This window comes from Anopheles gambiae, chromosome 2 (genome assembly GCF_943734735.2).
Source record: "Anopheles gambiae chromosome 2, idAnoGambNW_F1_1, whole genome shotgun sequence".
NCBI classification, from domain to species: domain Eukaryota; kingdom Metazoa; phylum Arthropoda; class Insecta; order Diptera; family Culicidae; genus Anopheles; species Anopheles gambiae.
Window position 1 is genome coordinate 24243837 of NC_064601.1, and position 16449 is coordinate 24260285.

Genomic DNA, 16449 nt, shown 5'->3' on the forward strand with positions numbered 1-16449 from the left:
ACGTCCATTAACCATACCCGGAATGCTGTGGGGCAAGAGCTAGTATGCCATCAAACTGCGCCACAACCGTGAGGTCATGTGCCTTTGCTACTGACCCGCAAACCACAAACCGAGCTTATGGCATTTGCAGTCCGAAAGCAAGTGCGCCACACACTTTCCCACGTGTGTGTGTGTGTGCATATGTGTGAGTTGTTTAGCAGAAGCAGAGAGCCCCAATGCACGGTGATGCAGGAGATACAGTGCGGTCGAGGGAATAGCGAAGAATGTCACTTTCGTGTCCTCTCAATCACAAGAACACAATTAACTCGGCGGACATAAATTCTGGAACCTCCCGAGCCAATGCGCGTCAGGCAACGTGCTATTTTCATTTATGATCCGCTTTCGCATCAAGCTTACGTGCTTTCCGGCCAGTGTACTTTCACTCGCCATGCCGTACGCTGTGGGAGGCGAAGCAAGATTTCATTCGTCCCCTGCTCTTCCGTTATCTTCCACCCCCTTCCACGCGCTGTGTGTGTGTGTGTACCAAACCGTGACGGTCTGCTTCCGGTGCCGGCTTTTTGTTGCGTGCCGAAGGAAGATTCCATACTGTTGCCCGGGACTCGCTAAGAGCACCAGCACATAAGATGTGCTCTAAGTGGTTTCACCACGGTCGTCTTTACAGTGCCCGCGTCACGCACCACCCTCTCGGTCGGCTTACCTTGATCTCGGGGGCCCCGATCTCTTCGGCTGGAAACGCGCCACAACCCAACATTTCTACCGTGGGCTGAGGCTTTATTTTATTTCATCATACTTTGCACACCGACGCTGGAAGCAAAACCTGCCACCGTCGCGGGGTGGTAGAAAAGAGTCCCTGGACACTCGTAGGCTTCTTAGCGGGGTGAAACAGCAACGAGGGTAGAGCGAAGAGGACCCATAAATTCTCGAGATGAAACGCGCTCAAGTGCGCGTACGCGGCAGGAAACAGATCTTACACGTTTTACGTGCCGGACCGTGTGCTTTTGCGTTGGTAAGGTGAGGCTGGGCTTTTTTTATGAGCGCTTAATTTTTCATTCGCCAGTGGAAAAGCGGCCTCGGTACCTGGTCCGTTGTGGCTGCTGCAGCCTGGCCCGGCTAGTTTGTGCGGCTGGAGCTGGTCGTGATGAACCGTTGCTGCGGAAGTGTGCCGATATCCGGACGTGGAAGTACGGTCCAGTGAGATCAATTTGAATTTCGATGAAATGGTGAGATTAGCTGGGGATGGGTTGTATGAGCCGTTCGGTACTATGGATGAGCTATCACCGTTGGTGACGTACGTGTATAAGTCTGAGAGGTAATTAAGGTCATGTCCCAGTCACAGTACCACTGTGTGTACCAGTACTGTGTATCAAAGTTTATGCAAACCTGAGCGAATGTCTAACGTAGTATAGCACTCAAAAGTAGCATCCTGCTGTAAACTGTATTATGTAAGGAGATATTCGTACTATTGAACGCCTAAAGTTCTGCAATAGATTGTGCATTTCAGTGCTTTTTAGGTAGGAGTTGACAATCAAAACTACACTATCTAATACTACATTTTCGTTTTCGAATTGAATAGCATTAATACAGAAACTAACTGGATTGAACACATTACTGGGTTCGTTTTGCCGATACAGCCGAAACACCCTGCCAGCCCTTCAAGTGCGTTCTAGACATTTGTCCAAATGAAAACAAATGATACCGGCGCAATCCTTACGCGCCCGCGTAAGCACTCCGTGGGCTTTCGTATTTCATATTTTCAATTTCACTCTCGACGGCGCTTATGAAAATGAATGAAACTGGAAGCTCGCATTTATCAGCCGCAGATTACCAGCGGAGCTTCCGTGGGCGGTTTTTCTCTCAACGAAGTGGTTTATAAAATTTTCAAACCCAGAAAACCGAAAAAACGAAAGCAAAAACTCGGTGCGCCGTTTATCGCTACCGGGCCCTACCTGGGCCCCTCCAACACCTTGGCGAGCATAATCCATAATAATGTGCAAGAGGCTGGGATGGGCGGCAGCAATGCAAGGGGACCGGGCAGCGGTACAGGCACGGTAAAATCCGGTAAACGAGCGCCGACGGGAAGTACACGGACCAGCACAGCAACGCACGGGCGATAAAGCGCTCGGGCCGCTCTGCATTGTAAAGAACGGTAATCTCTTAAATAATTTGCTGAAATGTGACAGTCTTTACGATGCGACGCGTATGCTTGCGGGCCCGATGCTAGCAGCATGTGCCAGGGGATGATGGGGTGTGCGTGGAAGGTGAACGAAAAAACATGCGAACCAGGATGAGATTGTCAGTGTATGTGTGTGTGTGTGTGTGTGTGTGTGCGTATGCGTGTGTGGGTTCAGAAACAAGCATTCCGTTCCACTCATTCCTTTGTTGCCGGTTCGCCCGGCAGAAGGTGGTTGCGGTTGTTGAAGCGTTTCGTTTCCTGCCAGTCGTTATCACCCTTGAAAAAATTCACGACAATCCAGTGTGCCATGGATCACATTTCTCCGGGGTGCACCGACGCCAGGGCGTTGGAAGGAGGCAGCAGAAGAAGGCGTAAAAAACATGCCTTTCTGTGGAGCGAAGTAGCACAACGGAAAAAAGCAGCCAACTGTTCATAAATTGTCTTTTGCTTAGTGGTGTCGCGGGAAGAAACTTGAAACCGAGATCAGAAGGTGAACGTGAAACAAGCGCTTCTAATACTTTGTACCATGCGAGAGCGCCTGAAGAAACAGTGGCACAGGTCCTTCGTGCTTAAAGACCGATTAACCCCCGGGTACGCCGATGTTAAGTAGGGTTACTGATGATGGACAAACTTAGTAGCGGCTTTTTCCCCGTATGCATACAAACCGTCCGCGGTTGGAGTGTCTTGGTGCTTGGCACGATTGCTTTCTCCGCTGAAATCTCTTTTTTTTGCAAGCAACACTAAACCGCACCTGCACCAAGGGTGCGGGATCTCGGGTAGTGATTGCGTTTTATTTGTAAACCGCAATCATCAACGGCGTTGAGGCAACATATGGCGTAAATTTATCGAGCTAACGCAAGACCTCGATTGCGCACCAAAAAGGCTCCAGAACGCAACGCCGATGTTGAGATTGGACGGTTTCATTTGTTTTAATTTGCGAACCCGAACCCGTCTGGCAGCCGTGCATCTTCCCGCGCACGTCGTACCGTGCGTTCTTTCCGTGCGCACCAAACGACGCGATCGCACGCTACCGTCACACGATGGCGTTGGCGTCCCTGTTTTGGAACGGTTTACCTGCTGTTGGACGGAACGGAAGTTGCGTTTCAAGTGTGAGCGTAGATTTTTTTGTGGCCCTCCAGCCCCGCTTGCTGCTGTGTCACCCGTGCTGCCACAACTAGCTTTCCGAATTGAATTGCTAATTTTGGGGCACTTTTTGACGTGTGGACTCTAGCGCACACCATATGAGTAATGGATTGCAGGAGCGTGAAGGGTGTCGGTTTTGAGAATAGAGAGGGGGGGGGGGTGAATTAAATAAAATAGGAAGCCGGCGTTCTAATGAAATGGTGCGTGAGGCGTGCGTTTGATTAGTTTTGGCAGTTTTCGTCTTTTTAGCTAATTGATCGACGCGCAATCTTTGCGCTCTCCGCCAAAGGCAAAGGTTTTCGGTGCTAAATTCATGCCTTTTCATCGTGCCTGCCTTACCATACCCGGACCGATGGCTGTCGTGCATAATTAATTGTGATGATATTTTCATCCGATATGCCACATGCAAATAAGTTTCTCAACCAAGCCCGCTCGAGCACGAATGTTTGTTTACACGGAAGTGGAAAAAAACGGTCAAATAAAGCTTTTGTGTTTAGTGAAATGAGTAATTCATGCAATAGAAAGCAATAAAGGATTGTAAATTTAGCGAAAACGATGTTACGATATGATTGAAACTTTAATAAACATTTACAGCTTTTACACAAAACAGTGAAATAAATTGCCGTTAAATAGAACAATGAAAATTGTGAAAGAAATATAAACAAGAACAAGCGAATAATAAACTAATATAAACAAACATAAAAGATGTCTCAAAACAATAGTAAACAGGATTGAACCAATACGAAGAGACATAACAAGTATCATGTTGTTTTTATTAGTTTTTATTGAATTTACTTTATTTCTTCTGCTGGACAAAGTGTAGTTGTGTATGTTCGTTTTTTTTTCATCTGCTTCTTCTCCTGTTACACATTAATGGGTTGTTCTGTTTTTTCGTTTGTGGGTCTTTGTTTTTAAATGTACGATTTGTTGTATTCCTTTATCCTTCTTTTTTTGACAAATACTTTCATAAACTGTTTTGACTTTCTTTCTGCCCTAAACTCGTTACGGCGCTTACTCTGCACTGAGATAAAGTGTTATCAATTACTCGGTATTCATGTGTTTGCTTTCGCTTTCATGCTGTTTTTTTACCATTTTTGCTGCGCTCGTTTTGGCATTGCAGTATGATTTTTTTTATTGCATGAATGCTATTGATAGGTGAACGCAACCGCCGCAGGGAAGCTATCCTGTATATGTTTTTTTTTTCTTTTACACGCTGACTGCACTGCACCATCATCGTTACCTTGAGCTTGTTGGTTGGCTATCTGCTGGGATTGGTTTCATACTTAATCTCTACACCTGTGCTTTTAGTTGTGTGCGAATATCATTGAAGAAATGTTCGAGCTCGAACGAAACAGAGAGAAGGAGTGTGTGTGTTTGTGTATGTGTGTGTGTACAGAGTTCTGTTCTCTGGTTGCCTTTGCCGTATGCTTGCTTCTCTATCTGGATTATTTATGCTGCCCATGAAAATATTTTCCCTTTCTGTTTGCTCCTCCCCTATTTCCCGTTCCTTGAAGACTGCGCAGTTTGCATTCCCGTGTAACATACATCTCGTTCTGTTGGTTTGGGTTTTGAATAAACTATTCGACACATTCGATATGCTTTGCAAATGTACGCAGTGAGAATATTTTCGTCTTCGATCTTACAGGAGCTGTGCTTACTGCTTACAGCTATCGTACACCTGCCGCACTTTGCTAGGATAGCTGGCCTGGGTTTATGTATGTGAGTGAGTGAGTGTGTGTGTGTGTGTGTAGATATATACAAAAAGTGCATCTAGAAGTTCACCAGCTTATCCTTCGGCTCAGCTATTTGCTACATTTGTGTCTGTCTTTGTTTTGTTTCAATTTACGTTACGTTTTTGTTTTCCATTCCTCCTCGAGTATGTGCGATTGGGGGTTTTCTTTGCATCGCACACACCGCAGCGGAATCATGTTTCGGTTTTGTTTTCGCTTTATTTAAATAGGTATCATAAAAAGTATAAGTCATCATATAAAGAGTTGTTTGTTTTGTATCATTTTACTCATGTAGGTTTTGCTGACCTTTTCCACCCCATTCTTTCGCTCGCTACTTTTGTTCGCATGATTTTGCTCGAATCGGCTGCACCATGCCCCATACATAGTATGATTTCATTCCCTTTTCCTACTCCCTTCAGTGGGAAATGAAATGTCCATGGCATGGTGTAGCGTGTGCTGGGCGACTGTTAAGTTAGGAAAGGGAATATTACATTGATTTCAGTTTTCCTCTCCCTATTGCACGATCTACTCTAGCGCCACGTGATTGAGTCTTGTTTGAATGAATCTCGTTGTATGCTAGGGTGATTGGATGGTGACACCATGTGATTAAGCTAACATGACGCCCCGGACTGGTTTCTTTACACACACTAAATACACTTAGGAGGATGTGATTTTAAGAAGTACGCCCTTTCACTTTAATTTTGGATGATCTTAACCTATACCGGGAAACAGAAGCACTGCAGGCGCCCATATTTTTTGACTAGCAGTGAGTGTGTCCTTGTCGATCATGTGTTTCTCCTCGGTTTAGCTATTACACTCTAAACATTTACATTTACTAGCACAGCAAACTGCACGCAGCAGGGGAGGGAAAAGACGCGAGACAGACGCGATCGAGCGCGATTGAGCTGGAGAGTGTGTGAACATGTTCGGTTTGCTTCCTATTCTGCTCCTGGGTGTGGGCATTCGATAAAGGAAGGTGTTGCCTGCGTTCCTTCTGCGCCGCTAATGCACAGTTTTGCTAATGCGTGTCAACTACATAACCTGCTACGACTCCTATGCATTTGCTAGGGAAAGTAAATAAAATACATTATCTCATCCTTTCCGTGGGGGTAAATAAATATTCTTTCACAAATAGTAACACGACTCTCTTTTTGGGAAGGGGCTTGTGTCCACCTACTCAGGTGGGCGATGGTCAAGCATGATCAACACAGACAGGATACACATCTAAGGCGCTAGCAAATGTACAGAAACAGGTAGGGCGAAACGGTGTTTGGGGGGCCGTGCTATGACTTACAACAAATTCAGTTTCTGTTTTCCTAGTGTTTGCTTGCTTCATTCTCTTCATTAAACTATTCTCTATTCCGCTCGTAGAAGAAGATGGTTTCCGTTCGTTAGCACTGTGCCGCTTTAGTTCATGTAAACGGCTTGTCCTAACTTCCGCACTCATTTTGCCCATTAAATACCATCCTCTATCAGGGTATTACACACGCTTCCGTGAAAAGTTCCACCCGAACTGGACGCCCGCACCGGTCCGAGTAGTGGAACATATTCTGCAGCACATTCACATCCATATTTACAGTAAGTGTTTCCCGCATGTCGGTGAGCTGCTGTGAAAACTATGAAAACAACCCGTACAAGATAAACTCAATCGTACGCGGAAACAAACGATACCCATTTGCGCTGCTCGAACGATCGGGATCCAGAAACCAGAAACAAATACTTTACAAACAGTTGCTAACCCGCGGCCTCACCCGCCCTCGTACCCTACCAATCGGTATGCAAATGGTGAACCAGCATCACCGCAAAACTTCCGCCTTCCGCCAGTCAAAACTTTGCGCAAAGAAAGCTTGGGCCCCCATTCTGCGGTGCCAGCTGACGGTGCGGGATTTGGCAGTTGCATTTTCGGTGCATGTGGTTTGTGAAAAGTGTGTGCTTGAAAACTTTTCACATTCACCCTCGCCCACAACAAGATTACGAAACGCGACGATGATGTGCATGATGAGATGCAGCCAGCACGATGATGATGTTGTTGTTTCCTTTATCACCACCGCCAGACGCTTTTCTTCGATTGGTGGCATATATTTTAAGCACTCCAAAAAAAAAAAACGACAACACTTCACCATAAAACTCAATGCTCTGACCACCCGCTTAGGTGCCGTTTTTGTTTGGTTCGAGCAAATGAAAACCACCACCACCACCAGTGGATTAGAAGTGGATGAAGTTTTGTCAGGTTTTCTTCCTTATTTGGAGGATGTTTTCCCGCTTTTTCCACTTCTCGGTTCGCTTTAGTTTGCCTTTACCGTAAACGGCGCACCAGCCTGAGGACCACTCAAGGGAGCTGTTGCTTGTCGGGCCCGAGTCGAGTTGAATGTTGGTAAAACTTTCCGCTCGGCCTTCGCCTCCGCAAGTGCTGCACCGCTCGCTCTAATCAATGTGGGCCTGAAGATAAACTCACGCCGCATAAAGAAAACCGCAACGGAACACACAAAGGGGCAAAGGGAAGTCAATCCCGTGCGGTGCTGTCTTGTATCTCGGTTAAGCCGAAACTCAAACGCGCACACACAAACATACGCTCGGTCGGTCGGTAAGCCCTGTTGCTTGACTGGCTCGTACAATCGGATAGCGTTTCGGATTGAACTGTCTAAAGGGGGCGCTAACCCGAGGGTTGAAAGAAAGGCGAGTGCATGCTCCTATCAACCATTCCAATTTGGACCTAGCAAAAAGTTGGGGGAGGAAACGGGGCCAGAACAAAGCGCTTCCGGAACGCCAGCTTCACGCCAGTGACGCTTACTAGTGGCCTTAACAGAAGATGGTTCGCAAAGAAAGGTCGGCAAAGTTTTGTGCCTCTGAGCACAGCTGTCCTGGGGAGGGGGAACGGTTTTTGTTTGACTTCCAGATGTGAGTGGTAAGCCCGCCGTGAAACTCATTTGGGACCTGAGGATACGAACAGCTGCTGCTGCTGACCGTCGGCGAACAAGCTGCCGGAGCTGTAGCCTTCTGGTCTAATCCCCAGTTGTGAAGATGGGTCGTGCATCGCAATGAACGATCATGGGGAAGACATTAATGGTGCAAGATATTTGAAACGAGTTTGACGTATTTGACGGGCAAACTGGTAAAATCAACACCTTCGAATGATTGTTGATATAGCTTTGAAGGAAAGTTTCACTCCTGTTTGTTACACTGCGGATCCGGAATAAGCAGTTGGCCCAACTGAGACTTGAAGTCAATTTAAATGGGTAAAATTCGTTTTACACACAAACAAACAAAATACTGTAAACTTACAAACGGTACAAACACCTTTTTCCACCGATTTATTTTTACGAGCGCAAATGCCGCACCGTCATAAAGATCCACAGTTTTACCAATTACACCGACTGTTGGCCGGCTGTCGCATGAATAGGTCCACCCGGGTGGTTATTTCCCTACCAGCACGATAAAAGTAATGTACCCCTACCAGCGTACAGCGTAAGCACAGCAACACAGCTGGATGCGCCTTTCCGTTCCGGCGGGACCGGTCCCAGTCCCGGAGTGCGGTCCGAGCTGCGACAAAAGAGTATTAGTTGAAGTTCGTTTCGTTGAATTTAATTACAAAATCCACCCCAATCAGCAAGGGGGAAGGTGGGTGGAATCGACACAAGCGCGTGATGCATATTTAGCATCCTTTTTGGGGTCAACTGCTGGGTCGATTTGCGGTGGCCATTCCCCTACCGGCTGCGTTCCTGACCGGCAGTATGGGAATGATTGTATTTTATGCACCTTTAATTGCCGGCCACTAAATATGCTTCGGCTGCAAATGGAACCGGGGAGACCGAAACCGTCACAACAACAACAACAAAAAACGCGTCGATACAGATGACTATTTCCATATTCATAAGCTCATAATGGTTTGCATCCGCAAATGAGTGCCAGGAGGGGGCTAGTTTTGTTGGACAGCATTTGAAATGGAGCATCATAACAGTAGAAAAAAACCCCTTGGCCAAGCACCATTCGATTGAGCCCTACAGGGAGATGTGGTGAGCGTTACAAACAATGCTTAGGAATTATGCCCTCCGTTTAATGGCATGCATATCCTTTAATTGGACGCCCGAATGTATGCAATGTTTTGACACGATTCAGGACGGCGTCCATTCGAAAGCTTTGTGCAGCTTGTTGGCCTGGGGCGTATCAATAGTCATTTTTACCCTAACGACGTTTAAATAATTGTACACTTGCACCATAGCGTGCCCTTTTGTTGTGCTCAATTGTGATTCGCGTGGCACTGTAAGCACCAGATCTGAAATGACAGCTTTTCACTTTTCCGGACGCAGCAATCATTCACACGAAATAAAAGCCCAACGAGCAGCACATTGCCCTTGTCCCACGACTGCGGCGACTGGGAAGAGGAGCCATCGAACGCACGCCAACGGGAGTGTGATTTCAATTAAATTAATTTAATTTTTGCTCCTTACTTTTGTTCATCGCGCGCAATGGTTGGCTTGTTTTGCTTCTCGCTGTTGTTTTCTTCCCCTCTTCCTTTGCCATTCTGGCTCACCCGTCTGGTAGTTCATCATTTCAGAGGTTTTTGCTATTTTTTGGAGTGCTTTTTGTTGAATTTTTCATTCGATAGCTGAGCAGAGAAGTGAGCGTTTGTTTTTTTTTCTTTCTTTAACCTACTTCTTCCTTTTTGCGCGTCCTCTTGCCCGTTCCCGCTGGGGGAGGCGAATCGTAATAAATTATGGCCACCTGTGTGCGCGCAGTGCTCGCGGGGCCATCAGTGGACGTGGCACCCGTCAGGTGTGCAAAAGGTCCTGACCACGATCTTCACCATGATCATCAACATCATTGCCATCATCGTCGTCGTCGTCGCGTAATTGTTGAAATTGCCATCTTTGCCCGGTGGCGTGGCCGGAGGTTTAATTTGAGTGGTTGTTTATTTTATCAGGGTAAATTAAATTTCATCCAAAAATATAGTCCTTCCAGCTTAATCAATTTCAGCCCGCGTTCGGCGTTTTCGTGTTGGGAGTTTGGGGGTTTGTTGTTCTTTGCGTTCATACCTCTTCTGGTTTTTTTTTCATTGAGGCTGTCTGCTATATAATGTTGCTTGTTGCCGGGCGCAAAGTAACGTATGGTTTGGTTTTTGCTACACAAAAAAATAAATCTACCTTCCTTCTACCCAACTTTTCTCTTCTGTGCTTACAAAAGGTAGTGGTAGGTGAACTCGCTGAGCTCGATCGAACGTATAAATTCATAATGATTCTCCAAAAAACGGAGCCCATCGTTCAGGGGAAGTTCTCTAGCAACTGTACCGAAAAGGGAACCTAATTCGTGCTTGAAGTGTTGATGATAACTGAATTGGCTACGCAATCACAAATCAACCCTTCTCACCATCCCAGCGGGGCACCTTTCGCCGTGATGTTGCGTGCGCCGGTGATACGTCAATTAGGAGAAGGAGGGTCAACTTCAAAAGCTTACCAAACGGCACACGGCAACGAGCGCCAGCGCGCCCAGCAGGCATCGTATTTCACTCGCAAAGATGACGGACGCTCTGGAGGAGCTGTAGTGGGTGACACTCAGATCACGTATTTCGGTGTCTGCAACAAGAGAAAGAGAGAGAGAGAGAGAGAGAGTGAGAGAGAAAAAGTAAAGTGTAGCAACACATTAATTAAGTGATTTGCTTTTGTGTCCTTTCTTGAAGGGCTCCTTCCCTTTTTTTACGGCAAAATTGTAATCAGTTTCCATTGGAAATGGGTGAAGTATTTTGCATTTTTAAATTAAACACAAAGTATTTCGCCGGTGTGTTTACTCTACGGGAAATTACCCAGTACGCTTACAGATCAACAAACTTCTTCGCAGGCGAACAAACCAACCATAATCAATGGCACTGAAGCGCACCGTAAACACTTGTAAGAAGGGGTTCCTCTTGCCGTAAGTTCGTTTTTCGTACGAAAATGTCAAGTGTTTGCATCGACTAAAGGGAACGCCTCATCCCTCGGTGTACGGTGTGTTTTACCCCGGGTTCGTGCCACATTGCCCAATCCACTTACCTGTGTTTGACGTGGTGAACAGAAAGCTCTCGGAAAAGTCGCTCCAACCGTACCGGTTCCTATCGACGGCGCGAGATGCAACCGTGTCGGGATGAGTCGGCAAGATGTCCACCGCAGAGCCGAGTTGTCGAGCGAAGGCAAAGTGCGATTTTCCACCATCACCAGCACACCCGGTAGGTAATGGGTTTTAATCACGGTGGAAAATCGGTTCCAGCCAGCGTCCCGATTCGTAGCAAGAGCAAGCGAATAAAGGGGAGAATAAAACACAGAGAAAACGATGGATTTACCGGGATGTGAGTTGATTAAAATAAATTTAATTTAAATTTCAATTTAAGAATATGTCACCCGGCCGCCCACTTCCCATCGCAGCGTGGAGTGCTTTATCCGCTTACGAGCCACTGGGAAGTCTGGAACAGATTCCCACCGGTAAGCGCGTTAGATGCTGTGTGGGAACATAAGGATTCTAGGGCTACCCTCCCGGGGGCAAACCATTCCGACACGAAAGCGCATCTGCATCGTCAATCGTACAGAACGTTTCGCCCGTGCCGGGGCTTTGTATCGACGTCAAAGGAGTCCCGCAGGAGTGACACCATTATTAAAAATCGATTAGAAGCAATCAATTTTATTCACATGAAGAGCAACATCCAATCTCCCGCAGGCTGGATAGGGGTCCTTTTTTCTACCCTACAGGAGTAAGAAGATTAGCATCTTCGTACCGATGTCACTCGATCACGTGTTCGGACACGGTATGATATCCCTCAAGCTTAAGAAGCTAGCTGGAACCAAACACAAACATGAATATTGCCTGCAGGATTCACAGCAACGAGGCAAGAGAAAGGGGACGATGGGAGAGCGAGAATTATGTTCTCCTGTTTTCGTACGACAAGATTGGATTTTCGATGTGCAAGCAACAGCTCGTGCACAGGGGCTTACGCTACGGGACGAGATCATTGGAGCGGCGTGTTTTGTTTTTTTTTGGGTGAGCCTGCAAGCCCAATGAAGCAGTCTTCAATTGTCAATTTTTGTGTGCCATTCCCGTGATGCGCTCGGGTGGTGCGAGGCTTTTAGAAATTGAGAAGCTAGGAGCTACCATCGCTGCTACGGGAAGAGTTTTTGCAGTGGTGGGTAATGTTTGAAAGCAGAAACCATTAATTTTCTGCTGTATCGAATCGTGTGCCCCGCTGTGGTGCGCTGTGGCAGGAATCGGATTATAAAAGCTAAAGCTCCGCACGATAGAAGCTCCTCGAAGCAAGATTTACCAAGAAAGGTTCTTACCAAGGGTCAGGTTTCAGGAAAGTATTGCAAGCCCACGGGAGGTGCAGTGGGGCGCAGGAGGGTTCGACGGGGCGGCTCGTAAAGGTGCACTCCACTCTAGTGTGTCCCGAAGGACCGAGCCGAGCCCGGGAAATCTGGATGATCACTCATCAATAATTACCTGGATTGTACCCGTGCCTCGTACTGCTGGTCCGGCTCGAGGCCCCGAATCAGGTAGCTCATGCCCTGTGTGTAGTGGTGGGAGTAGGGAAAGGCCGGCAGCACAATGTCCCGCCAGTCCGTCTTGGACCACTTGTGGTGCAGATTGTGGTAGCCATTGTTGTACGAGTAGCTATCGTACGAGTTGATTTTCCGGTTGTAGTCTAGCATCTGCCGAGCGTTAGTTGGCATTATTGTTGTGTGCGGCGGTGGCAGTATTGTGTGTAGATAGCCGTAGTTCCATGTGTGTGTGTGTGTGTGTGTGTGTGTATTGGTACAGCAAGGCCGACCGCAACGTGCAGAAGTGACATCGTTTTTCGATTGGTATTCCGTGCGTACAAATTGCGGGATTTGATGGCAAGATGAAGGTTGTCATGGTGAGGTTGGTGTGAGTGAGTGTGAAGGGGTTTTTTTTGGTGCCGTTCATTTTGTGCCACGTTTCGGAGGCCACATTCAACCGCAAATTTCCATCCAACGGCAGTGCGGCAGCAGGGTCGTTCCATGGGCAGCGTCACAGTGCCCCGATTTCAGCCAGCAGGATCCCCGAATGATGAATGTGACGCACAATGGAATCACACCGAGAACGAGAAAAAGGAAAGAACCAGATGGGATTGAATTAATTCTTTCGCTTCCATGCCTTTTGCGGTTGTGGGGATGAGTGTGGATTGGCTAGAGGAGGCACTTGGAGCGGTTTCCAGTTGGCCTATGGAAAATGTCATCTCCAATGGTAGATAGCAGCGGGAACCAACTTCGAACAAGATGAGTCGCACAGAGAAAGAGAAGGGAAGGAACCAGCGAGACAGACCGTACACAAACACAATCCGATAACGATTGGAAAGCAAATTGAACTGACATTTATGATGACAGTATTATTGAATATGACAGCTCAGCTAGTAAGAGCTAGAAAGCGCCTACGGAGTAGGCAATCACGTGCACAAAAAGGACGAGTTCTAGTCCATCCAAACAAGCCTGCTTCTTTGATTTCAAGTGAATTGCCACTACTTACATTATCACCCGCATAGCTGTGGTGCAGTTTCCGGTTGTCCAGAAAGATGCCGTCGTGCGCTTGCAGCGTGTCCCCGTCCACCTGCCGGTAGTACAGCTTGAACTCCTCGATCGGCGAGTGCGAGTCGACGATCCAGGAGATGTTGTACTTGTCCTTCCACTGGCTGTTCGGTACGGAGCGGAAGACGGCCGTCTTCGGTTTGCCCGTCAGCGTCACCGTTTTGCGCGTCTTGCCCAGCTGGTTGTCCGCGATGCAGGAGTAGTTGCCAAAGTCCTGCGGGTGCACCTTCCGGATGATGAGCGTGTGGCGGGCGCCCCGGTTCTCGATCACGTGCCGCTCGGTTTGATCGATCTGCATCGTGTCCTTGTGCCACAGTACCTTCAGCGTGGTTAGAAAGGACCATGTTGTGAGTGGTGGCCAAGAGGCAGTGTCACAGAGAGGTAGGAAAAAATAGAGGGAGAGAGAGAGAGAGAGAGAGAAAGGAGAGAGAAACAGATAGCAAAGAGAGATGGTGGGAGAAGAAGAATAAAAAAAGTAAAAATAGTAAAAACAGTGGTTTAGCTAGCGTTGGGAAGCGTACAAAACGGGCAAGAGAGCGTGTTAAATTTGAAACTAAAATAAAAGTAAAGTGTTATAAAGTTCAACACAAAGAACTGCAGCATTACTCATTAACAGGGTACTCAACACTGGGCCCGTCTACTCTAATTGCATGCATACTTTCACAGAAAAAGTAAACAAACGTAAAAGTTCGCGTTTCGAGAAACATAACTGAAAAGGAAATAATAAATCCTGCCGATAAGCGTTAATGCCTTACAAGAACCATGTAAGCTAGTTAACGGAAAACAGCAAGCGCACCAAAGCACTTGGTGACGCACCAGGGCGGGCGCGGAAAACTACTTACTTCCGGTTGAGATTCACCGTGCACGATACACACGAGCATCGCTTCCTGGCCCTCGCCCGAGTATACGGTCGGATTCTCGACGCTTATCTCGGGTGGATCTGGAATGGTGGAAGAGGACGGGAGAGAGAGAGAGAGAGACAAAGAGAAGAAAAAACGAACAACATTAAAATACCATTGAACGGTGTGGTTTTGGTTCAAGAGTGAAACGATCATGCTGCAACGCGGACACATTCACGAAAACTACTGCTATAATAAACGCTTGTTTGCCTTCAATTGAACCACACACAAACACTCCCCCTCCGCCCTATGTTGGCTGTTAGTCGCTTTTATGAAGCATTAAAGCGGGCCCACGCTCCCCTGTGTCGGTTGCGGGTTGCTGGTGTCGAGTTTTCCGGACTACTTCAAACGAAATGCGCACTTAAACCGCAACAACAAGCAGCAGTGAGTGAAGGAAAATTGAATTTAATGCACGAAAATGCAAATGGCCAACCGTGGTAAGGGGGGGGGGGGGGGGAGCAGCACGGTAAGAAACTTCACAAACCGCCACGGGAGCAGAAAACGGAAAAGGTGGAAACAATCAACCTTACCACTGGTGTATAATTAAATTAATTCTAAACTTGTGACTGTACTGCACTTCTACCGGACTGCGTACCTCATACGGAAGCCATGCCCGCGGGTGTATCTATGTATGTGTGTGTGTGTGTGTGCGCCGTTGGGGAGTTCCATGAAGTTTCCGGAAGTTCGTGCGGCGGCAGTACCACTCGCCAAGTGGCATCATCAGGAAGTCAAATGTCAAATGACGCTAACACCTCACGCTCACTTTCGCTCATTTTCCCCCCCAAACTAAGCTAAGCCGCTGGCAGGGTTTCCGTCATCACCGTCGCCATCGGTGGAGGAAATACAAGACCATCGCATGGCTAATTGGCCGAAACTAAAACCCCAAACAGGCGAGGTCGGAAGGACAAAACCGCAGCATAGAGTGAGCTTCGGCGTGCAGAGGGACGCTCGGGGTGAAGGTGACGCGTGTGTTAGTTGCCTATTAACGGGACGGCAAGCTAATGCTCGTAAAAGTTTCATCCTGCTTTCTCCCCCCTGTGGGGGTTCGTTCGCCCCCACCCCGTTGTTTCGAAATGGCCACGTAGTCCGTGGTAGGTTTTCACAATGAGCCCGTGGTCAATAAGTTTCGCTCGGCGTGTCTATTCGACGTATAGTACGTGCACGTTTGGGGGGTTTTCCACATTTTCTCACTCGCTCGTTCTTATAGTTTGTTTTCCATACCCGTCCGAGAGTGAACGAGAATAATAGTAGAGGTCCCGACACTTCCCACGCCCGGGTAAATACGAATAGGAAATAGCATAATTTTATGCTGCTCCATAAAGGTAATGGACTTGTTCTCGGTGCCTTCTGTGCCTATTTTCCACCCCGGGGCGCTTAATTTTCTGTTTGTTTTTTTTGTTGCCTTCATTCGCACCCTTGCTTAAATTTCCTCCCCCTCTTATGCGAGGAGAGGGTTAAAGTTAACCTTAAAGCAGAACAGACATAGACAAAGGCTCCGGGCCCGTAAATCTTTCCGAACAAAACGAGACAAAAAAAAAAACACCCAACAAAAAAGGAGTATTATAATTAGAGTGTACGAGTGCGTGCCAACAGGAAGTGCGTGGTTCGGCGAAATAAAGCGCCTGTGCTGCGTTTGATGGATGAAGGCCGAGAAAATGGTCACCGACATCGGCACCGGTTTCGGCTAAGAAATAGCTTTAAAAGCAAAAGGGTTCACGCTGCAAAGCTGGCCGGAAGCAAAAACCCATGCTGGATCAGTGCCAAACTTGTTCGCTCGCTTTTGCTTTTGCTACCACTGTATCCAGCGATGCGATAAATCTGCTTTATTTTGAGTGAAAAAGTCGAGTGGTAGCCTTTATGGGTAGAATGAATGTAAATTTTATTCGAATAGGAAGTGATTTGTAGAAATTTCCTGCAAGGCTTTTGTTTCAGCATTAAGTAGC

At 47.3% G+C, this 16449-nt stretch overlaps 1 protein-coding gene across 5 annotated transcripts in view; it reads right to left on the bottom strand.

Moving 5' to 3' along the window:
* Positions 1–4258: 4258 nt before the first annotated feature.
* LOC1273332 (hemicentin-1) overlaps positions 4259–16449 on the bottom strand; it is a 96679-nt gene continuing 84488 nt past the window's right edge. For 4 of the 5 annotated variants that reach the window (XM_061643728.1, XM_061643726.1, XM_061643725.1 and 1 more), the window contains exons 7-11: positions 14450–14547; positions 13549–13929; positions 12505–12713; positions 11070–11128; positions 4259–10616 (exon numbers count right to left, since the gene is read on the bottom strand). In XM_061643728.1, coding sequence (XP_061499712.1) covers positions 10486–10616; positions 11070–11128; positions 12505–12713; positions 13549–13929; positions 14450–14547 — 878 coding nt within the window. In that variant the 3' untranslated portion in view covers positions 4259–10485. The remainder of the gene's footprint in view (positions 10617–11069; positions 11129–12504; positions 12714–13548; positions 13930–14449; positions 14548–16449) is intronic. The other variant, XM_061643729.1, reaches the window with a different exon arrangement.